This window comes from Suncus etruscus, chromosome 5 (genome assembly GCF_024139225.1).
Source record: "Suncus etruscus isolate mSunEtr1 chromosome 5, mSunEtr1.pri.cur, whole genome shotgun sequence".
NCBI lineage: Eukaryota > Metazoa > Chordata > Mammalia > Eulipotyphla > Soricidae > Suncus > Suncus etruscus.
The window spans coordinates 77050172-77074366 of NC_064852.1; the positions used below are offsets into that span (position 1 = coordinate 77050172).

General features: G+C 40.1%; 1 protein-coding gene across 7 annotated transcripts in view; it reads right to left on the reverse strand.

The window, feature by feature from the left end:
- The window catches only part of RBMS1 (RNA binding motif single stranded interacting protein 1), a 241279-nt gene that overhangs the window by 127448 nt on the left and 89636 nt on the right, over nt 1–24195 (reverse strand). For 3 of the 7 annotated variants that reach the window (XM_049773359.1, XM_049773356.1, XM_049773353.1), the window contains exon 1: nt 19299–19397. The exons of the other annotated variants lie outside the window; for them this stretch is intronic. In XM_049773359.1, coding sequence (XP_049629316.1) covers nt 19299–19367 — 69 coding nt within the window. In that variant the 5' untranslated portion in view covers nt 19368–19397. Of the gene's footprint in view, nt 1–19298; nt 19398–24195 lie in introns of those variants that run through there. 7 annotated transcript variants of the gene reach the window in all.

Here is a 24195-nt window from a genome sequence, read left to right on the forward strand (position 1 = left end):
AACTTCAAAAACCATCTCACTCTAGTCAAAATGGAAATGCTAGTGCCTGCTACACAGCACTAAGTCCTCACTAAAATGACTAAGTATGACATAGATAACTTATTGTACATATTGTATGTGTTTTCATTAAAAGAAACTAGAGGTAAATTTGTATAAATATTATAAGAAAACATAATTTTAGGGCCCGGAGAGATAGCACAGCGGTGTTTGCCTTGCAAGCAGCCGATCCAGGACCAAAGGTGGTTGGTTCGAATCCCAGTGTTCCACATGGTCCCTCGTGCCTGCCAGGAGCTATTTCTGAGCAGACAGCCAGGAGTAACCCTGAGCACTGCCGGGTGTGACTCAAAAAACAAAAAACAAAAAACAAAAAAGAAAAGAAAATTATTCTAAAGGCAAAATCATCAAATGTTATGCCCTAAATATTGCAAGAAAGTACTATGCCACAAAGAAATACAGACTCCTATTATCAGAGTTGGTAATTTAAAAGAAAAAAGGAAGGCCCAAATTTAAAGAGCTTGGAAATTAATCAAAATCCATAAATAATGAGGAATCATTTTTAATAAGACAATTAATTTAGTTGTTTTTAAGAATAAAAAATTAAAAATTTTAATTGAGATGTGAAGTCAGTGGTTCTCAGAAAGGTAACAAGAAAAGGAAGGTTAGAAACAACAAAACCTCAGTGTCAGAGTACCAGCCTTGCAAGCATGAAACCTTAAGTTGGATCCATAGCACACCACATATGTGCTGAGTGCAGCATCAGCAGCATTAATGTTTGGGGTTTCTAGCACCACACCAGAAATATGCAACCTCTGGTACAATGGCACATTTCCAACAAACATCAGAAGGGGGGGAGAGAGAAAGAGAAAGAGAGAGAGAGAGAGAGAGAGAGAGAGAGAGAGAGAGAGAGAGAGAGAGAGAGAGAGAGAGAGAGAGAGAGAGAGAGAGAGAGAATATGTGTAACAGGGCACTGCTACCAATTATGTGACCCTCAGATCACATGCAAAGAATCAAAATTGTGACCACCCCTAGTAAACACCACTTCTAAGTATACAGGCAAAGGCATGTGACCCTAAACATGACAACCAAATGCATGTGACCATGAGTCATCACAGCAATGACAACAAAGTGAAGGGAAATGAGAAAATAGTTTTTATGACAGCAAATGTGAAACACCTCTAATGGAACATCCGACAGCTTTGTGTAAGATTTAAGAAGCGTTGATACTGTTTCACATCCTTACAGAATTACAGCTCTACACTAGATTTCCAAACAAATAAAATGGCAAGAAGCTCCCCATTATGAAGGACTAGAAGAACTCCCTCCCACTGCAAGTCCCCAGAGGTAACCTGATGCCTTAATGGCTAGAGGTGCAATTATTTTTAATGTAAAGGGCTAAAGGGCATTATTACTTCACCATTCCATTCTCCCCCACACCCTAAATGAGATGTAGTTAAGTAAGAAATTTGTTCTAATGTAATAATAAGAACTGCACAAAAGGAAGATCCCAAAGATTATCTTTCTTGGAGATGCAGACCTTGAACTTTATTACAGAGGAGAGTGAGTTTGAAGATGAGAGGATAAAATTCTATAGACATTTGTGACAGCTACCTAAAACTTGGAAGAGAGAGAGAAAAAAAAAAACCTGCTTTCAAAAGCAGGAAAAGAATCCTTGGCTGAAATGCCTTGGCCTGTCCTTGAGTTCCTTGAAATCTAGGTTGGAAAGAGATGCTTCCATAGACATTTACATGGTTACACTTTTTTATGTGTGTAGAGTTCTTCTGTCCTGATTGCTGAAAGCAACACAGTGGGCCCAGGTTAGCTCAGTGACAAAGAACATGCATTACAATTATGATGACAAATTCAATCCCAGGCAGACATTGTCTGAAGTGCACTCTGTACATGAGCCTGGTGACACTGTCATTGGGATCTCTGGCACCACAACCGATGGTGCAATTTATAGCACACAACAACCTCAGTAAAGTTTATGAACTTCCCAGTGAGTGTCATAACTCAGTTGTGTGGGGAACAAACTGAATATGGCAACCAACTGTGCAATCCAGGTAGCACTACAGTCAACATGTGGGAGCAGAGTGATTAAAAAAGCATTTGATCCTCTAGCGGGCATATATCCACATACCACCACCAACTGGGTTTGACCTTCACACATCCAACAACAAAAGGGAAAGGTGAGGGAAATCTGAAAAACTGAAGCAAAACAGCAAAACGTAAAATTTACATGTTACATACAATAAGGTCACAATATAACAATAATATGATGAAAACTAGTATGTGATCACAAGTGAGTCTTAGAGCTTTTTGACTTTAAGGAAACATTAAGGTACCAATGGATTAGTTTTGTCTGAGCTAAATGCATGCCTGGTATTAGGTGGGTGTTCTTCCTATTCCCACAGTGATAAATTATAATATCATAACCCCAGTATCTAAAAATGTTATCTTACTTGGAAAATGGGTTTTTACAGATGTAAACAAGCTAAGGTCAGCAGAGAAGAACGTAAATCAGCATCACTGTATTTTTATAAAATGGGATACTAATCTAGAATAGAGGTTCCCAAACTTATTTGGCCTGACTGCCCTCTCTTTAGAATAAAACAGTCACTCAGCAACCTCCTAGAAATCAATCTTCAAAATGAACAAACAGATAGCACTCCCCAGTTACTGCCAAATCTACTATTTCCCAGTGGACAGTTCTAGCATTCCCCAATGGGCAGTAGCACTCACTTTGAGAAACACTATCAAACAGGCACATAGGCAGGTGCTGAGCTAGGAGAGAACCTGAAATAAAGCCTTCCTAGCACCTTTTGAGAAAGCTTGGTCTTACAATATTCCAGAGAGAGAAAACTGTGACTTACGAGCTCTGTCTAACTTTGTTAATGGCAACAATAACTAATACTATGATACACTGACATATCAGTAAGTTGCTAGAATCAAATAATTTGCTTCAACCAAGTGGTATAAATAGTAAAACAAATATGAGTCCCAGGATATTACATCTATTTTATTGTGGCTCTCCATCTCATCACTTCAAAATTATGGGCATATACCAGAGAATCAAAATGCAAAAAAAAAAAATTATCAAGGTAGTATTGATTACATATATATGGGTGAGAGGTGACAGCAAGGGAGGCTATTTCTCCTTAAAAATAAAAACAAACAAAATAGTCAAGAGTGACTAAAACCTGATCAACTCTATGAATCACACCTATTCCTGATTTAATTCTGTGCCTACTCTATTTTGATGGGTTAATATCATTATCTAGTTTGGCTCATTTACTTTCAATTTCTTTTGTGAGTTTTTGGTAGAACAGGATCCAATAAAGAATTCTATAGATCAGGGACCAGAAAACTGGTCCACAGGTCAAATCTACCTGCCAATTGCTTTTGTAAATAAAAGTTATTAAAACACAATCTTGTCTATTCTTTTCCATATTATGTTGAGTTGTTTTTGAGCTACAAAAGTTAGTATATTCGTGTAACTATAACAAGACCCTCTGGCTTGCACAACCTTAAATATTTACTATCTGTCCCTTCAGAGAAACATGTTTGCTAATCCAGACTCCATGACAACCCACACTACAGACAGTCTGTGACAGGTACAAGCAATTCCTAGTTAAACCATTGCTGGCTGTGTCTCTTGTCAAGAAGTTCAATACTACAAGCATTATTTTATAATCCTTCTTTACACTTCTGAGACCAGTAAACAATAAAAAGAATAAGGACTCTTAAAATCTAAAGTAGTGTCTCTTGTGCTTAAATTTCTTATATTGCTCTCTAATTCTCTTTCAAAACCAAATCTGGAAATGAATTAATTGATGCCAAGAACATGGAAGACCTATTTCCTTTTCTTCCTTACTATGCCTTAATATCTTACTCTATTTAAAAAAGCAGCTTAATAAAATTATTGAAAGGATAACCAAAAAAAAAGGGGGGGCCGGGAAGGTGGCGCTAGAGGTAAGGTGTCTGCCTTGCAAGCGCTAGCGTAGGACGGACCGCGGTTCGATCTCCGGGATCCGATCCCCGGTGTCCCATATGGTCCCCCAAGCCAGGGGCGATTTCTGAGCGCATAGCCAGGAGTAACCCCTGAGCGTCAAACGGGTGTGGCCCAAAAACCAAAAAAAAAAAAAAAAAAAAAAAGGATTGTGACTCTAAAGTGATAGGATAAATAATGACCAATTGAGTAGTCAACTTAAAAAAATTGTTTCTATTCTGGAATTAAAAATAAATGCACCTCAATGTAATACAGTTTGAACTTTGGTCAACTGGAGCATGATAGTTTCTGGTTAGACATGTTCTTACTATGCAGCTCCCAACCTCTGTCATCTCTAACAAGGAATAAATTCTACCTCACCTATCACTACTTATGCATGTGCTTACTAGTCCCCTCTAGACTGTAAGATGAATGGGATCCTTAATTGTTATTCCCTTAGGAACCAAGGGAGTGGTTTGTTCCATGATGGGCTCTAAAATACTGTGATCAACCAAGTTGAATTTGTTTGAAAAGTTTCAAATTGCACTGGGAATTAGGATTTATGTCTTGTAGTCCTGACTTTCTTACAAACAAGCTATATGACTATTAAATAAAATCTCACCCCATTAACTAGTATGAGTAAAAGCTGATTTCTTAAGGCATCCTTTCTACATGAATAAGCTACACTTCTTTCAGAGTACACAGGATGCAACATACAGTATTTTTCTTACCACTTCATTCCTAATACTGTCTCATGTTCACAGGAATTCATTCAGGTCAAATGTCATATTATAAACACTTTAGAGATCAGTGAGAGTCTCTGACAAGACCATCAACTTTTCTGTAGACTACGCAACTAATACAGAAAGAGAAATGTCTGTCAAAGGTTCCCCAAATTACTTGACTTATTGTCCCATTAATCAGAAGAGAAAAAATTACTCATAACACTCTAGAAATCAACCTTCTTTCAGAAAACAAACAAAGAATTCCCATCACTCAAACCATACCCATTGTTTGAGGGGGACTAATGAGTGTGGGTGGGTGGGTGGTGGGAAGAGAGGGGGCTAGGACAAGTAGGAACATCAGAAACGTAGGGAAATACTGTTTTAAGTAAACTATTAGTGCCCATAATATTGAAATAAATTGGCTATTCAGATTTTTCAGGAACACAATGCAGCATGTCCTCGATAGGTCTTCAGCACAGCAATACTGTTGTTTCACCTGTGGTTTCTTCTATACAGGAACTTGGCCTAGAACCCACAGAGCAAATTTAGAATGCTATAGTATGTCAGACAGGAAGGGGTGAAAGATATGTAAATTCACCTACCCTACCAATTATGTGAAAAAGACAAAACAAATGTCGAGGGGAAAAGAACATTCTTTAATAAGCAGAACATGTGGCTCTTCTAGATCAACGGGTATTTTAAACTAGACTCACTGCCCAAGTCAGGTATTTTGGCTTCACAAAATACTTTATGTATGAGGGAAATTTAAAAGCAAAAGGAATGATAGTTAGGCAGATCTTATTTTGTTTGAAAATAATGTCAGACATATCCCTTGGGGCTGACTCTTTTCAAAATATGATAAAAATTCACATATGAAAACAATTTTGAAACATTGGCACAATATTTGTGCAAGGGAGTACCACACACAGAAAAGCTAAGAATTTTATTTATTTTTGGTTTTGGGGTCACACCCAGTAGTGTGCAGTACTTACAACTAGCTCTGCACTCAGGGATGACTCCTGGTGGGCTCAGGGGATAATATGGCTTATCTAGGATTGAACCCGGATTGGCCAAACACAAGACAAGCACCCTACCATTTGTTGTATTATATCTATCTGGCCCAAAGCTAAGAATTTTAAAGTGGAATGGTGAAACACTTAAGTATCAGACAACTAAGGTCTTGTAACTTGTGAGGCTTTGGGGAAGTTTCAATATTTCTTCATTTTAATTTATTTAGAAGTAAATTAGATCATTTTTAAAAGTTTTTTCCAAATCTAAGGGTTCCTTTAAATAAGTGTTTACCGTTCTATATAGTATTTAGTACCTATCCTAGGTCTAAGTCGTTCCATGATCAATTAATACCAGAAAACAAAAATATATGTAAGTAGGACCAATGTCTTTACTGTGTGATTTCTCAAATTTTAAAATCAAGCTTAGCTTATTCAGTTACTCTCCAAGACTACACTATGTAGTATAAAATGTTTCCCAAGTATCTCTGTACAGTAGATATTTTAAATCCTGGAACATTTTCAACATTTAATAGAATCCAAGTAGCTGAGTGAACACAATTTAGGAAAGCAACTTCATACAGTAAACATGAATTTAAAATCAGACACTGAAAAGGAAAATATGCTCACATAATAGTTTAGAGCACTTATTTCAGAAACCATAGTATCATTTCTATAGTGCTCACATGTCATAAAGCACTTTATTTTACATAAGTTCATTTGACCCTTTAACTCCAGGAAACTATGGACAAATGTAACATTTACTTGCAAATTAACAATGAGAAATGTTTAAACTGCTTTCTGCTGATTAGTAGAATGCTCATAATCTACAAGTATTATCTTCTAAGGCTTTCTCTTACTTATCTTCCAAGATTCTCCTGTACAATTGAGCTAAGTGACAGCTCTTTTATAAGAAAGAAGCAATGAGAGCACCTACCAAGTAATGTATCAAGTGCTGTCACTTATAGGACTTCCTTGAGCCATCTCAATAACAATAATGTCATATTAAAGTTTTATCCTGAGATTAGGACCCATAAAAGTATTTACAGTATAGACCTAATAAATGATGAAGTTGAGGTCTTGACCCACATCACCACACCCCTTTTTGTTCTTTAAAAAAAAAAAAAGTACTAGAGTGTTCCTATAGGAATAGTAAGAAAATTCTAAGAGCTTGATAAAAATTATAGCTACATAACCATTTCTTTTATGGTTTAGGGCAAATCACTTAAAATCTTCATCACATGTGAGATTGGATTAAGCAGCAACATTACACCAACATCTTACAAAGAAGTTAAAAAAGTGATGATTAATCTGAAAACACCTATGCCTGACCCAAAGAGAGTGCTCCATATATTGTAGCCATTTCCCTTCAAAGAACTAAAATATTTTATGAGAACAAAAGCACAACACAAGCTCAGGAGCTAAGGTGCTAAATATATAGCAGGAATAGAGAGAAAAAATTGGACCAAGAATGATGAGTGAAGAAAAAGAGGCTCTTGGAAAAGGGGTTTTCACAAAGTAAGTTGTGCCAATGAGAAATGTATCCCAGAAAAACTTGGAAACCAATCCCATCTATACTTCAATAAAGAGGCTTACATCTGGGTGGTAGTACTTCCTGAATTAATGTGTTCTCAGTAATAGAGTAAGTGGGATCTACACCTATCGGCACTTTTTTTTTCTTTAAAAAATGTTTTGAAGTAAGTTTGACAGTAATTTTAAAAGTTAAGTTTGAGGGGGTTTGAGTTTGGCTTGTGGTTCAGGTCTGAAAACATTAATATTTTGTTTTGGTTTGTGGTTCATGGTTGAAGTTTTAAATATGATTTGATTTACAAATACTGTAACAGTTATAGGGAGGTAGAAATTATACTAGAACTCCAACTTAATAAGTTATAGCCACTTGAAAACACTGACTGTATGGTTGCCAGGTAGGTGTTATCTCATTTAAACCTTTCAACAGATGAACAGGATAAAATCCTAAAATGCTCCATTTCATTGTTCTGAGCATGGAATTTACTCTGACCTCTCATCACTTTTCTTTTAAGTCATTAGAACCTTCAAAATCCTCCTACTCTGTAAATTCTTTTTTTCCCCTTCGATATTACTTTGATAATAGTGCTGACAATTTTCACACTATTTCCCTTGCTAGTGCCAGATCCTACACACAGTCCTCAGTTTCCTTCTCACTAGCTCTCCGTTTTTGTTTGGGGGATATACTCAGTGATGCTCAGGGATTATTCTTGGCACAACACTCAGGAACCACTCCTGGAGAAGCACAGGGGACCATAATGGGGTTCCAGAGATCAAACCTGGGTTGGCGGCATGCAAGGCAAGCACCCTAACTACTGTACTATCTCTTTGGCTACAGCATTACCAAATTTTTGCTGGAGAAAGGTTAGCAAAATAGCTGAATTCCCTTGGGTGCTCACTACAGCTTAGTTCTCCATTTACTCTTCAAATGCGCACTGACTTCCCCACAAGCTGTTACCAAACCTTTATCACACTTTCTAAGCCCTTTCTACCATAAGAGATGAGCCTTAAAGAAAGGCGGCTTTTTAGGTTGAACTTCAAGGTTAGTCTAACTTCTCCAGTCTTCTGCTTCCAGTACAATAGTTCCCTGTCATGTTGGACTAACTCTGCCTCAAGCTTTCCTAAAGACCTATTTTCAAAGATTCCTTCATTTAACCTAAACCATGGTCAGATATTAAGATATTCTCACCTCGAAGCAGAGGACTCTTTCCATCACACAGTTAAATTTTCTAGAGAAACCCAGTTCAGCCATACACTCCTTAAACAACTTTGGGATGTTCTTTCTACCACTCCCCAACCTTGCCTACCCACCACATAAGCATACACAGCCGCACACAGGGACACATACACACATCCCTCTGCTGAAACTTTAATTTCCAAGGTTTCCAAAGCCTTTTACTTTAGTAAAGAAATTTCTTTGCTAAAACATATTGCTAAACCTTTTACTCATTCCTCAACCTCTTTAACATTTCACAGAGATGGCCATCTCGTCTAGTCATCAAAACAAGAAACTGGTTTTCCATGGATTCAGTGACAGTTTTTGCTTCTTCCAACAGTTTGCCATTTCTTTCCCCTTTTTTGCCAATGGCTTATCCTCACTCTTCCCACTACAGAACTTAAGTTTCTCTCAGTCTTTTAGGACTTTGCTTAATAGTCTAGTCTTGAATCGATTCCCTAGGAACCCGAAGGAAGTTCAGAGCTTCTGGCCCAATCCAGTAGTTCTATAGTTTGGCCTGCCTGAAATTTTTGCTTGGGAATGGAGACAGAGGTGCTATGGTGTTTCAGGTTGCCAAATTCAAATGCAAAATCAAATACATCACCTCTCCTTAGCAACACTTACTGGCACGTGAACAATATAATCACCACCTCTACACACACAAATTCCCATCATCATCATCCTACTTGCTTCTGTAGAAGTAGAGATTTTGCTTATTTTGGAGCCACACCAGGGAAGTACTCAGGGACTCCTTCTGACTCACTATTTAAGGGACCATGAAGTGCTAGAGATTGAGCATTTTTTTTTTTTTTTGCTTCCCACAAGCAAAACCTGTGCTTACCCCCACTTAACTGGCAGCTCTTTTATGTGTTTGCTTGCTACCCTATAGATGTTATACATGGCTGTATAATTATAAATACATATTAGCAAGAAAGAGATGTTTGGCCTTAGCCATCCAGTCATTATCTATAAGAGGATATAGTTCAAATATGAAATCCATGAACCATGAACCAGTCGGTGTCACTGCCTCTACACTGACTTGAAGGCAATCACAAGACAGTGTAATTATTTTCTGGAGATCCAAACAGTGTTCTTGAAGTGGTTCACACTGGGATGCTATGAAGTATTCTTCCTTAAGAAAATGACAGGAACGCAGAAAGGTCTTTGCATCTCTGGGTCTGAACATTGAGTATTAGTAGACTGTAACCAACACATCCCCTTGTACTTTAACAAATGAAACAGAAAATTCCTATAAAAAAAAAAAAAAAGGGAATGTGTTCTTCCTTATTACCTGGGCAAGAATTAAAAAAAAGGCTGCATTTCTTTTTTTCACTGACATTTAAGACTAGGAACTAAAACCTCCTATATACCAAGCAAGACCTCCCTTTCCTGTCTATAACAGTTCACTTATGTTGTTATTTTTTCTCTATATGATATCTTTTACTTTAAAAAAAACTTTTCTTTTGCCTTTGAGCCACACCTGGCAGTGCTCCTGGATTTGAGCAGAGATCAAGCCTAGTAGGCTCAAGGGACCATATGGGATGCCAAGGATGAGGTCTGATTTGGCCACGTGCAAGACAAGTGCCTTATCTGCTGTATTATTTCTCTGGCCCTTGTAATGTATCTTGAATCCATTCCAGATAATGCGCTCACATCACTGCATTCCATATGACAGCTTTATTGTAACTGTGGCCAAACCTAAACGGGCTTTCTCTCATTCATTATGGAAAGCTTGACCTTTTGCCCTCTAGCCTCTACTTTGTAGCCTAGCTAATCTGAATTCCTCACTCTTCCCTTAATATAACTCATGATTTCCTTCAGGTCTTTGCTGAATGTTCCTTCCATCTGGAATGTCAGATTCCATGATGCAACTAGCAATCCTGTCTCCTGTATGAAGAAATTTTGACATCTTATATTCCCCTTCTCCCTCTTGCCCAACATTAAATCTATTAGAGGGCATGGATCCTTGGTACTAAGTGATAGAAGCTATAAGCCTATGTCTCAGAATAAAGCTAATGTATGCAACATCTTATTTATAATTTTAGAGGTTTTTATATATCCCCACACTTATAAAATTTGGCTTTGTTAGTGATTTCTTTTTTTTTTTTTTTTTTGGTTTTTCAGGCCACACCCATTTGATGCTCAGGGATTACTCCTGGCTAAGCACTCAGAAACTGCCCTGGCTTGTGGGGACCATATGGGACGCCGGGGGATCGAACAGTGGTCCTTCCTTCGCGAGCGCTTGCAAGGCAGACACCTTACCACTAGCGCCACCTCGCTGGCCCCTGTTAGTGATTTCTAACCATCTCAGAACTACTGCTTTAAGTTAGCTGATTGATCTTCCTGATCGGGTTTCTTCTATCCTACAGAGCAACAGTGTATCCAAATGGTACCACTTGACTTCATAGTTACAGAATGGTGCTTATTCCAAGAGCCACTGTAATGGCTAAACATGCAATAATTCTTTAGCTCAACTTTTCAGTCACAGCTAAGTGAATTTATCTATTCCCTTGGAATAGTCAGTCTGGTGTATTTGACATATAAAACCTAGTACAGAGTCAGAAAAATGTAAAAATAAGATCATTTCTAGAATATTTGAATAAGTAAGTTTCTTATTAAGTGGCATTCCAGAGGATCAATTAAAAAACAACAATAACCTGAAGTTACACTGCATTTTATAACTTAAGCTCAGAAAAGTAATTTCTGAGTAGTTTTAGAAGTGATTTAAAAATAAAGTGAAGAAACAAAGATCTGGTCTGAGAACAGAGCTGAAAGGGAATTCCAAGTAATAATGCTATAAAGAAAAACAGTGTGATGTAAGAATGGAAGATTTTGCACCTACAGAGCACCCCAATGAGACTTTGACAGACTTCTTAAAGAGTAAGAACCTCACGGGTTCTTCTCATAGCTCAGCTCAGCCCCCACCCTCTTCCTTCCTCCCTTTAGGGCTCTCTCCTCCTTTCACTTTCAAGTCCTGCTGCCACTGGTTCTGCACACCTAATACTCCCCTGATGTGCTGGAAATCCCTCTGGGTTACAAAGTAACAACAGCTTTATTATCTGTGTTTCGCATTTCTTAAAGAAGTCGTCCCTGTTTGTTCCATTATAAATTAAAGAAGCCTGTAAAAAAGCCACACCCCTGCTCCACTACCCTTTCAAAAAGCTCCCACTAAAAAGGAAGTACGCAATGAAGACAATCATAAGCATTCATAGCACAATAAAGTCAAAGGATTCTGACTTAAAAAGTCAGCTCAGCCTTTCACATTTAATGTAGAAATTAAATGTGGGGGACATTTATCCAGAAAACAGCTGGATTTCAATGCAGTTATAAATCAAAAGAATGCACGAACAATAGAGGCAATTTCTTCAATATTCAAAACCCCCATTTTCCTGAAAAGGGATCTGTATTATGAAATTAACTCTACATTAGCTAATATCCCCCTCACTGCTCTTAAAGACAAATTAAGTGTTCTGTAAATGTTTCCTAAACAAGTACAGAGTAGCACTCTAAAACTGGGAAATATTAAGTTCATAGATTGAAAAAAATCAAAAATAGGTGCTATTTTAAAGTGACAGAATTTTCAGTTAAAGAATAGGAATTCACAAATCAGAAAAGACTACATCTGAAAATGAATCAAATACAGTTAGAAGGTGCCGTTAAAGTTCTCAAAATCATAAAATTATTGGATTTACAATATTATTATTTAGACATTAAAACCAACATAATTTCCTAAATATTTTAACTTAGTTTTTTTCTTGGTAGGAAAAAAAAATCATAAGAGCATTGTGGAGAGCAAGGGGAACTAAAAATTTTAAGTCACAGTTATAAAAAAAATGTTATTCATGATTTCATTTATCAATAAAAAAAAAACCCACCTCTCTCTATATGTATATATATGCATATGTAGGCATTTTTTCTACTAGTCTTTTTTTCAAATGCATTTGAGACCCTACTATATGTACAATTAACAAGTATAATTTTTCCCAGTTTATACTACTTTGAAATTCGATGTTAACAAAAATAGAGTCCATATATTTAAATACTATGTGTAACAACAAGTTCTGTGGTTGCTCCCATTAATAAGTGTTAAGTAACAATAGCTGGATTGATTCATAATTTAATACAGAACTTAGTTGGCTTTATATAATTTTGTCACCTTTTTCCAACTCCAGGAAAAGCTTTCTTCTTTCTTTATGGCATGACTATCATACCTTAAATTTAGTACACTTTTAGAAAGTGTTAAGCAAAATATTCCCTAGAGATGCAAGTTTAAAAACAAACACCCCCCTAACAACTACAAATGTCCAAAAGAACAAAAAACGTATGTTTACTCTTTTCTGAGTAATATGAAGATGGCATTCTTGCAAACCAAATATATAAACATAAACAGAGAATGGAAAAACTTTTAGAACATCATTCATATATTAACAAATTTGAATACTAATAAATTAAGATAACTATTCATTAATAATAATAACCAATACTCTCCTTTCCTTTTCTAAATATGTATTTGCATAAAATAGACTTAAGAGTTGAAAAGCTTTCTTGTTCTAAATAGAAAAGAAAAACCATTCACAGTAAACATAATTCAAGAGCAATTATTTCCAAGTAACGTGGGACCTACTTTTCAACCTATTTTAGTTCTTTTTTTGTGCTTTTTTCATATGGTTGAGGGTATCATTTTCTAGCTCAAGGTCCCTTTTGGAGGCTGCTCCAACTTTCTAAACATAGTCCATTCTTAGGGACTGTATCAAGGTCACCATGATTACAGAGTCTCTTGGGACCACCTGCTGGTCCTTGCTCTGTGGGGACATTAATAATAATAACATCTTAGCAGGATTAACAACAGCAGCTCTGTGGAGTGGGTACTATTAGCTTTACTTAACAGAAACTAAGGCTTAGAGAGGCTAAGTAAAAGAAAAAAAAAAAAAAGGAAACCAGTGGTAGATCCAGAATTTAAACCAAGTTCTTTCCATTAAGTGAAGTAAAAATGTGAAATCTGCTTTTGTATAACAGGATTCAAACAGTAGTTTTAGAGGCAATATTTATTGGTGGATCATGTAAAAATAATGTGTTTTATAATTCATAATTTTTAAATAACTGTTTTAAAAGGAAATGGGTTGCTTGATTTAGCAACTAAAAATATACTGCTGGGGCCAGAGAGATAGCATGGAGGTAGGGCATTTGTCTTGTATGCAGAAGGATGGTGGTTGGAATGCCAGCACCCCATAAGGTCCCCCGAGCCTGCCAGACGTGATTTCTGAGTGTAGAGCCAGGAGTAACCCCTGAGTGCTGCCGGGTGTGACCCAAAAAACAATCAAAATATATTTATTATTATTATTAAAATATATATATAAATGCATGACATTTTGGGATATTCCCTAAACAATATTTGTTTATCTGAAACCCAAGTTTAACCTGATATCACATGTCATCTGACAAACCTTGTGTAAAAGGCTTTATGAAACAAACCAAAAAAAACATTAATAAATTACAGAGTTAACAATCCCCCAGCTGAAATCTGGGATGCTGTGTGTGCCACATGTGTTTGGGAGGCCAAGGAAAGGGAAGTAAAGATAGACACCACAGCTGTATGTTCCTGGGCTTCCTTCTCCTTTTGCTAGCAGCAGATCCAGCTCTTGACTTCACAGATCTATCTTTTACCAACTTGGTCATTTAATCTCCTGGCTTCAAAATTCCTGACCCTTCTCTACTTTATTTGGAGAGCATGAAAATGGCAAATACAGTTGGGATTGGGAGAGTTTCAGAAACTTGGAGACTCTCCTGCCACCACCAAGAGAGGCCTCAGAATAAAAGTCTTATGAATGGTAACGTCCATTTAACAGCAATCTTTAAGGGGAAAGAAAGAACAAATGAAGAAAGGAATCTGAATCTAAAGTGAGTGGAGCAACAGCATAGGGGTGAACTATGCTAGAACTATTGCTAGCTTGGCAATCCTAGGATCATTCCTAGGCAGTAAGGCTGGAGCACAGTCAGGAATAGTCCCCTAAGTACCTGTGGGTGTGGCTGCCACAAACAAAATTAAAAACGAAAATGAAAACAAAAACAAAAAAATCCAACTTAAGGCTGGGCTGGGGAGGATAGCTCCCAGTAGTGAAGTAAAGTACATGCTTTGTATGTTGGATACCTAATGCTCAATCAGATACCACACGGCTCTCTGGGTCCTCAGCTATGAGGAGTACAAAATCCTTCAGAGTAATTATGACAAAGTGAACTATGTATGAGAAATGCAGGAAGAGATAAAAGAAATCCAAGCAGAAAATGAAGGTGGTGACTAATAGAGAATTTCATACTTTTTCAAATGGCTCTGGAAATATACCTGTATGGAAACACACAGGTCCTTGATTTATAAACTAGTGAAATCCAAACATGCTAAGATGGCCTAATATAAAACAGGACAATATTTTACTGATGCATACCAATTAATGTTTCATCTACTTGTCCCTAAACCTCTGATCCCAATGGCCTGTGTATGTTTACTGTCTTAGAAAAATAACAAATCATGACTCGCTCAATGTTCACGTCAAATAATTCTATGTACAACTTCAAACTTTAATGAAACCCAATCTACTACATATAAATTGCTGTGAACAGAAACTGCTTGAAGAGGATTAATCAACAGCTTTGCATGTCATCCTCTAACAAGGTGAAACACTGAATCACAGTGGAATTCTTCACGTGTAGCTACACCCATTTAATCTTCAAGAAAGCAGCAAACTATGTAATTCTACTTAAACTGTGAGATAAGTACTTTACTCATCAAAAGTTAGCAACACTTAACCAACGAAGCTTTTAGTTATCAAGATGATTTGCTAAGAACACATACACAAAGACAACACAAATGTGCACAAAAAGTAAGGAAAAAAATTTAGAGGAAAAAAGTTGGCATTTACTTCCCCTAAACTTCCAAAACTATTGCAAACCAGCAATAGTTCCATGCCACAATTTATACTTTAACTGAGTCCATCATTTCAAGGAAGTTGTTCTAAAATAGAAAGAAACCTGATGAGAAGCTAAAAGAATGATAAGGCAACTGACAACACTCATTTTATAAACAAAAATCACAGAAAGTACTGTTTTTTTTTTTTTGAAACATGCTAAGTTACTTAGCTACAAAAGTCCTAATAAATAGCTTACATTTAGTTATCAGGACATTTCAGACTACAATTTTGGAAAATAGCACATGTCAGAGTCACAGGCAACATTAATAAGGTAAACTCATATCTCCAATGAAACTGAATCAATAAACTGCATGGGAGATAATGCCTTCTAGGTTATCATTCTACTCAAGCGTCCACTTTGAACTGAGCAGATCAGGTGTATTTCTAAGGTGCTCATAGGCTGGTGATGCAGGAAAATCCTGTTCATCCTAGATGATGCCAGAGATCAGCTCTCCTAGATCACTACCTGGCACTCAGGGGGATGAGCCCCACCCACTTCAACTTTATATGAAGCTGACTGAACTCTTACATATGTAAAATATGAAGTTTCAACAAAACCATTCAATAAAGCAATATTTTAATGACAATACTGCATCTAAACATCACGAATCATATTATACTATCACTCCTTAAAGTATAGAAAGGAACCCCTAAACTAGCTTTATGAGACTGCAAAGCTGCTGAGAGTGATGCAGATAGGTAATCTGTCTGTGTTTGCATTGAGATGTGGGTGTTAAAGGCAACTGTAGTGTGGTGGTTTTAAGAATTTCCTGGAGTCTGAATCCTTGCTCTACACCATAGGCTGTAGACACCACACCATGTCTTAACTTTCTTTAAAAAAAATTTGTGATTGTTTACGTAAGTTTAAAAGGCAACTGGCTTCAGATGTAAATTATAAATTAACATATGCTGTTAAATGATTAAGTGGGCCACTAAAAGACTAATTTCATCCTTCCCTTTATAATTGATACTTGTTATCCATCTGTGCTTTGAGCCTATTTCCTTAGTATAAAATTAAGCTATATTACAGTAACTAAGTGATCCCTGAAACACTAATAACAGCAACCAACAGGCAATGAGGTGCTCATTGATAGGTACTACCATTATAAGAATGATAAAAAAATGATTCTGACTCCTATTTCTTTTCTTCATGGCTTTAGAGTACTCTTCACATCCAATTTTTTCTCAGATAAGTGATATTAAATCTGATCAAGCAGCTAATCATACATACCTATATTTAAATCAAATTACACAATACCCCTAAAACTTGCCTAATCTTTCATCAAAATGCGAAAACCAATAGAAATTGAAAGGTACAAGCTTAACATCACAAAATCTTATAAAAAGCATTAATTAGACTTCCTGTTTAGACTAAGCCCGGATGAGATCACGAAGTCACTCATGGAAATTAGGCTCAGGTCCCCTGAGCTGGAAGTGTGCTTTGCCAGTGAATGGCTAAATACTAACAAAAGAAACCTTTGACTCAAATACCACTGGTACCCGGGGTCTTGTGTCTGTATAATGCCTACACATTCATTTCTTTCTTTGCCTATAGAAAAAAGAAAGTCTGTTTGTTTTTCTGATTCAGTCAGCCCTTTGAGTTTCTGAATCTAAGGAGATCCCAGTGAAAAGAAGAGCATCTTATCAGCATGCTCCAGATCAGCAGGCTGTCCCCCTCCACACACAAAACCTCCAGCCTCTCTCAGCCAAAGGCCTCACCCTCCAAGCCTTTGCCCTATTTCAGAGCTACCACCCCCTACAGGGTTGTGACAACATATAAATGAAAACACAAGGCCCCTATATAATTAGCCATCTCTTCAGGTAGCAAGGTGGATGTAGGAGGAGGGGCAGGGAGGGAGGGGGGAAAGAATATTGATTGTAAATGGGTTTCAGTTTTGAAGTTGGTGTCAAGACACTGCATCTGCGGCCCAGTGAAGTGAGTTGGGAGGTTCCTGCTTCTGAATCTTGGCAATTTGGGCATATCATTGAGCCAAGTCACACATGCAGATTCTAACTGCAGGGGGTAAAAGTTCCAGGGAGTGGGCCTGCCAGGGAGACCAGGTTGCATAGATTGTTGTTGTTTTTTTTTTTTTCTTCCTGAGGGAAGTCAGCAAACCAATGACCCCAAGACCAAGAAACTATACTTTGTTGCCGTTTTGTTAGTGTTGAACCAAAGTAATCCTTCCTTCAAATAATATGTATCCTAAGGGTTACAAATAACATGTATCCTCTCAGGGTTCTGGTCTTTGATCATAAAAAGAACTAAATAAAACAGTTCTTGCACACTCTTCGGTTCGACAGCTGGCATCACTGTCCTGTCAAGATCTTAATACAACTGTGGTCTGCAGGCAAGGCTGCAGTTCCCTTGTATCAATAACTTAATTGATTTGTCTCCGTCGCTAAAGGATGTAGACAAGGATTTATGATGGGAGAGAAATATATCTGCAATGGTGTTTTCTCTTTTCTTAACAAGCATCTTGCCACCGACCTCTAAATCAGTTTAACCTTTTCCAAACTAAGACCCGCATATTTTTGTACATCATTCAGAGCTCGCTCTTGTTATTGCTGCTGTCGAAAGACTGCGAGATGGATCACAACAACATGGCTTCAGTAATCACCTCTTAAAAAGAAAAAAAGAAAAACAAAAGGCCTGCAAAAAAAAAAAAAAAAAAAAAAAAAACCCTCTCAGCTCCATCCAGCTCCACTCCCTTTTCCCGTCAGGGGAACTGTGATCTAACCACTAAAGTGCCTTTGGAGTTCAAGCCTGTTAAAAAATGTATGAAAACGGGATGCACAGAGGAGGAAAAAGCCAGTGTCTATGACTCAGTGACTTCGCCCAAGTAGTCTCTCTGCAAAAGAAGATGTCACAGGAAGAAAAAAGGAAAAAGAAAAAAAAAACCTGAGAAAAGTGACAGTCTTGAAGTTCCTGTCTCTCTCTCTCTCTCTCTCTCTCTCTCTCTCTCTCTCTCTCTCTCTCTCTCTCTCTCTCTCTCTCTCTCTCTCTCTCTCTCTCTCTCTCTCTCTCTCTCTCTCTCATTTCTCCACAGAAATGTCTCTCCGTCGAGAGGGGCGCGCGCCAACACGAAAGCGCCTCACAAGAACACGCGCGCGCGCACCCACTCTCCTCCCCGCACTCACACACACACACACACACACACACACACACACACGCACATGCACGCACACACGCCCGCCCGCCCGTCTTCCGGGTTTCCTGCGACTGGGGCAGGTTCCTTCCAGGCAGCGAGCAAGAACACAGTTGCCAAGCCAGGTTGCTCCTCCTGACGAGCGCTCTGCTCCTCCTCACACACACACACACACACACACACAAAAAGGTTTCGGGGCTGTGCTGTGTGTGTGTGGGGGGGGGGGGGGGGTCCGAGCCAAACTTGTAGCAGAAGCGGGACGAGCTCCCCTCCAGCCCTGGGCTCCCAAGCGCTCTGAGGTGGTCGCCGCCCCGTGCATGCAACCAACCTCGCCCCTTCCTTCCTTCCTTCCTTCCTTCCTTCCTTCCTTCCTTCCTTCCTTCCTTCCTTCCTTCCCGCTGCCCACTCCCGCCTGAGGCGAGGGGGGAAAAGCGACGGGGTCAGCTCAGCGCCGGCTCGAACCGCTCACGGGCGGCTCGTTCCCCCGTGGGCCGCCTCTTTCCTTTCCTTTCCTTTCCTTTCCTTTCCTTTCCTTTCCTTTCCTTCGCTGTGCTTCCCTTCCCTTCCCTTTAGAAACAAGGTCACCGTGGCCCCGCCCGAAGCCGAGCGCTCCGGAGCGCGAGCCCGCGCGGAGTCCGAGCGGCAGCGGCAGTCGCCCTTTGTACAATTAAGACGCCGAAGCTCCGCCGGGCCTCGCCCGAGCATCCCGGGCCGCCGGCCTGGGCCTCACCTGCTTGCGATAGGGCGTCCTGCAGTGGCCGCTGCCCCCGGGGTTGCCGCTGCCGCTGGGGAAGATCATCGCGGCGGGCGCGGGGGAGAGGGCGAGGCGAGAGAGAGGCCGAGAGGAGAGGGAGAGGGAGAAGGCGAGGGCGAGGGCGAGGGAGAGCGCGGCCGCCGCCGCCGCCGCGAGGGGGAGGGCGCAGCTGAGGCACCAGAGAAGGGGCCGGCCCGGGCCGCGGCCGCTCAGTCTCTCTCTCGCTGGGAAACTCCCTCTCGCCGCGCGGCGGCGGCCGGCGGGGGCTGCAAGCGAGCGAGCGAGCGAGCGAGCAAAAGCTCCGGCTCACTTCTCCGAGTGCACCGCGACGGTGGCGGGGACTCGGGCAGCGCGGGCGGCCGCCGCCCGGCGTGCCATGGAGCGGAGTTGGGCTGACAGCGGAGAGGAAGCGGAGAGGAGCCGCTCGGAGCCCAGGCCGTCGCCGCGTCCCCGCCACCTCCCGCGGCCGCCGCCACCCCGCCCCGAGAGCGCGCCCCGCCGGTGGGCGGGGAGGCGGCCGCGCACCGCCTCGCAGCCGCGCCCAAGGCCCACCCGCGCCTTCCCGCCCGCTGGGCGCCACACGCCCGCCGCTTCCCCGGGCGCCGCGGCCTCGCCGCCTCTCCGGCTTCCACCCCGGGGCTCGGACCTCGGGGCTCCCCCGGAGCGGTGGGCGCCCCCGCTGCGGTGCGATCAATGGTTGGGTCTGGCTCCCCGCGTGCTTCGCATTCCTTGGAGTGGCCACCCCTCTTTTTCTCTATCTCCCTCCTCTGGCTCTTTTTTTTTTCCCCACTCACTCCAAGTCGAAGCCCCAGTTTGGGATGCTCAGCACCCCAACCCGAAGCCCCTTTTAAGGGCATCATGGCTTGGGGGATACGGATACCTGGAGAGGAGGCGAACTGTCTTTTTTTTTTGCTTTTGCTTTCATGCTTTCCCAAAATGAGTCACTCCACTCCGCCCCACAAAGGTTTACTTACTTACACACATCCGACTCTCCAGAAAAAAAGGTGTTGCGAGCGGTCCGAAAGGAGAGCAAAGCAGTTTGCCTACCTTTTCTTTCTTTTTTCCCCCCCGTCTGTCTCCTTCGTCCAAACCGCCCCCCTTTCTTCTTCTTCGATCCACCAGGCGAAAATTGTTAGCAGAGGAAAAAGCAACTCAACTCTTCATCTCCTCCTCGACGCAAATTCGCGCAAGCCAAAGTTCCGTACTTTTTTTTTTTTTAATATTCCGCGGCCCCGAGTTTGCAAGCTTTGCCTTCGGGATGACAACGTCAGACAGCAACAAAAAAAAAAAAAAAATCGTTTAAAGTCGTAGGATTGGAAAAACCTTGGAAATTGGAAAAGTATATGTTAAGGATTAGATGCCACACCAAAGTGTTTCATTGGAGAGGGGGGTGCAAAGAAAAGGGACAATGGAAGAAGGTGATTTCCTTTGTTTCCCAGCTAAAATTCTCTCCTGCGATTCCAGCCGCCCCTTTTCAGGGTCACCTCTGAGATGGCATCTCAAGCTTAGAACCTGGATAATGCAGCGGTCCTGCACAGGGAGTGGCACTTGGGTGGTGGCGGATAGGAGGTAGGCCATTGAGGCAGGGCCAGGGTGGGCCCATCATTTTTTTCAGGTTGGCCAGTTCAACTGCGAGAATACGGGATCACCGCGACATGGTAAAAACTGCAGATTTTTTTCGAGGCCTCTGGACTCAAAAATACCTTCGTAGGAAGGGACATCTGCCACGATAATGAAAAATCCTAACTTGCCTAAGAACTGAAGACACTCTGCTTCAGGCTACCATCAGGAAAACAGTGTCCCTACGGAAATCCTGTCTCCTAGCCAAGCCGTGGCCATTCAAGGATTTTTCTAGCTGCAATGGCTCCAAAATTGTCCTCTGTAGATATCCTGCTGGTGACTTACCAAGACCCAACCCTCTCCGCACTCCAAGGAGCTCCTACAATTCCTAGCCAAAGTGATGAGAACTTAAGAGAATAAGTTGTGCTAAATTATACCTAATTAAAAGCAGAGGCACAGTACACATAAAGCTCTAATTCCCTTAAAAAAAAATAGAAGCAGTAGTAAAGAAACTTATTCAGGGAACAGTACTTGGCATACAGTAGGCAAATAAGAACTTGTTACATAAAATTCACATTTGTCCAATGTCAAGCTGATTTTATTAACAGTGTGACATCCAAATATCTGTTGATAGATTGCTAGAAGGATTTCTTGCAGCAACAACCTATGTTTACAGAATCTGTCCCTTTGTCATCTTTTTTAAGTAGGGCTATTTGTTACAGTTCGGCATTTATAGATACAAAACATAAGTTTTCGGGTGGAACTGCTCAAGTTATAGGTGCCTTTTCCTAAGAACTCAATTCCTAAGACGCCAGACCTGTCATCAAAAGAAAATACTCCAAATAAAACCTCAGTTGTCATGAATAGCCTTGGGAAACCACAGTCTAAACCACAGAAGAACAGCATAAACTCATTTTTCTACAGTTCTCTCAGGTCATGATAGTTTGGATGGTATGCTCTCCTGGAAAACTAAGACTTGATTCGTTTCCCATAAACCTCCTGCAGTAGGTTTATGGGAAAGCTTTTAAAAAGATAAAATTTAAATCAAATACTAAAATAATGCTAAAACTAAAATATACCAAGAACACTGGGGTATATTATAAAGGGCCATTTTGAAGAATAGAAAGGATGTTTGTAAAATCAAAACAATGTGGTATATTCCACGACTGTGAATGACAATAAGGAAAAGAATGCAAGGTTTATATATTTTAAGTGTCTATTGCTCTAGGTTCAAAAATTCCCTTAGGCACTACACTCTTAGATAAGCATTACAAGGAAAGGAGAAAATAGATATTTTAAATACTGGAAAATACAGCACTGTCCTTTAGACACAAATCATTCCAACAAAATAGGAATAACAAAAATATAAAACAGTGTTGCATATGTCATCAATAATAAATGCTCAAAAGTGTTTAGTCATACACATAATAACAGTGAAATTCTTCTGGGAAATTTTATTGCTCTTTGAAACAAGTGTGAGTTAAGAAAGAGAAAATACGGAAACATTCCAGAGAAATGGCAAGTGATCATGATAGAAACAAGGCTGTAGATTCTATGCTGGAGGCATTTGTACTCTTTAATAGGAAACTGAGACACTGTGCCAGAGCTGTACTACAATGCTGGTCTTCCCCAGCTGAGCTGGTGGGTAAAGCTGTGGGAATCTGACCCAAGGTCAGTCAATCAGTGACCTCTGACATGGTGGAAATCAAAAAAATATGAGCACAGCGAATCAAATTCACACCCTGGGGAATTTGATTCAGAAAACTCCAAAAGTGATCTACTTAGAAGGACAGAAACTCTTAAGAGTGCCAGGGGATAGAGTTGAGGCTGCAATAAGCCAAAATCATAGTCAAGCCTAGGTTATGAGGAAGCAGAAATTATGTGTAAACAGGAAGCTGACTGGAGGCAAGTTGAGAGTAGAGGAGATCCCAGGAACCAGTGAGCATCAATGCTAAGAGGATGGAGGAAGCAGCAGTCTCTAGAGCTGCTTTGACACTTAGCATTTACAACACCTATGTACTTAACTGCCCCACCCTCTGCTCCACTCTGTAGATCCTGTAAGAGAATCTGGACTTTTTAATCCAAGGAAGAAAATCTAAACAACCGAGTATATCTGGCTTCCTATTTCAACTTTTCAGTTATTTATCCAAATGACTTTGGGTAAGTTATAAACCTGTGAAGTCCAGATCCTCAACAAGATGATCTGTAGTGATTGTCTACATACTGAACTACATATTGTACACCAGCTAGTGCCAAATTCAATAAAGGACAGTTTTTTATGATTAATTTTTCAAGATTTATGGAAATAGTGTATAAATTTAAGTGGGTAATTCTTGGCAAATAACCAATGCTACATAAGTCCAGCTGCCCATCAAAGAGGAGACACAAGCATGTAGTTGGGAATTGACAAGTATACAGAGTAAATTTAGGTAAGGAAGCTTTTTCCATTGCTTTTTTGAATGATTGAATTCATATGCTTCGATAAGCATGAACTGGCTGTGTGCATAAAAGAGAGAACTTTGGGGGCCGGGCAGTGGCACTAAAGGTAAGGTGCCTGCCTTGCCTGCGCTAGCCTTGGACGAACCGCGGTTCGATCCCCCGGTGTCCCATATGGTCCCCCAAGCCAGGAGCAACTTCTGAGCACACAGCCAGGAGTAACCCCTGAGTGTTACCGGGTGTGGCCCAAAAAAAAAAAAAAAAAGAGAGAGAGAACTTTAAGAAGTTTTTTTTAAAAATCCTGGCAATGGTCTTTCAGTAGCTTAGATGCACTGAAGTTTTTCTCCCAGAAAATGGTTTTGTCTCATTTCCTTTGTAGAAGTTATGTGTTAGACCAAAGTCATTTGAATATAAAGTGGGAAGTCAGGAGCAATATCAGAGGCCACACGTTTTAAGGTCAGAGAATATATAAATTAGGGGAATGATGAGACTATTAGTTCATGCAGAAAACTGTCATCCTGCAAAAGAGACAAGACCTGAAACTTTCAAGTGCTTGTGTAACTGGTATTAAAGAATTAGAATTTAACAGATATATGTCCCACAAAAACATTCTTGGTTTGTTTTAAAGTTGGGAGTCACACCCAGCTATGCTGGGGCTTCTCCTGCCTCTAACTCAGGGACCATACTTGGTAGACTCTGAAAATCATATGGGTTGGCAGGGATTGAACCTGCCAACTGGATTAGTCATGTGCAAAACTAGCATTTTACCCACTATACTATCTCTCTGGCCTCCCATAGAAACCATTTGGAAATAAAATCTTTTTTTCCTTTTTTTTTTTTTTTTCGTTTTTGGGTCACACTCGGTAGCACTCAGGGG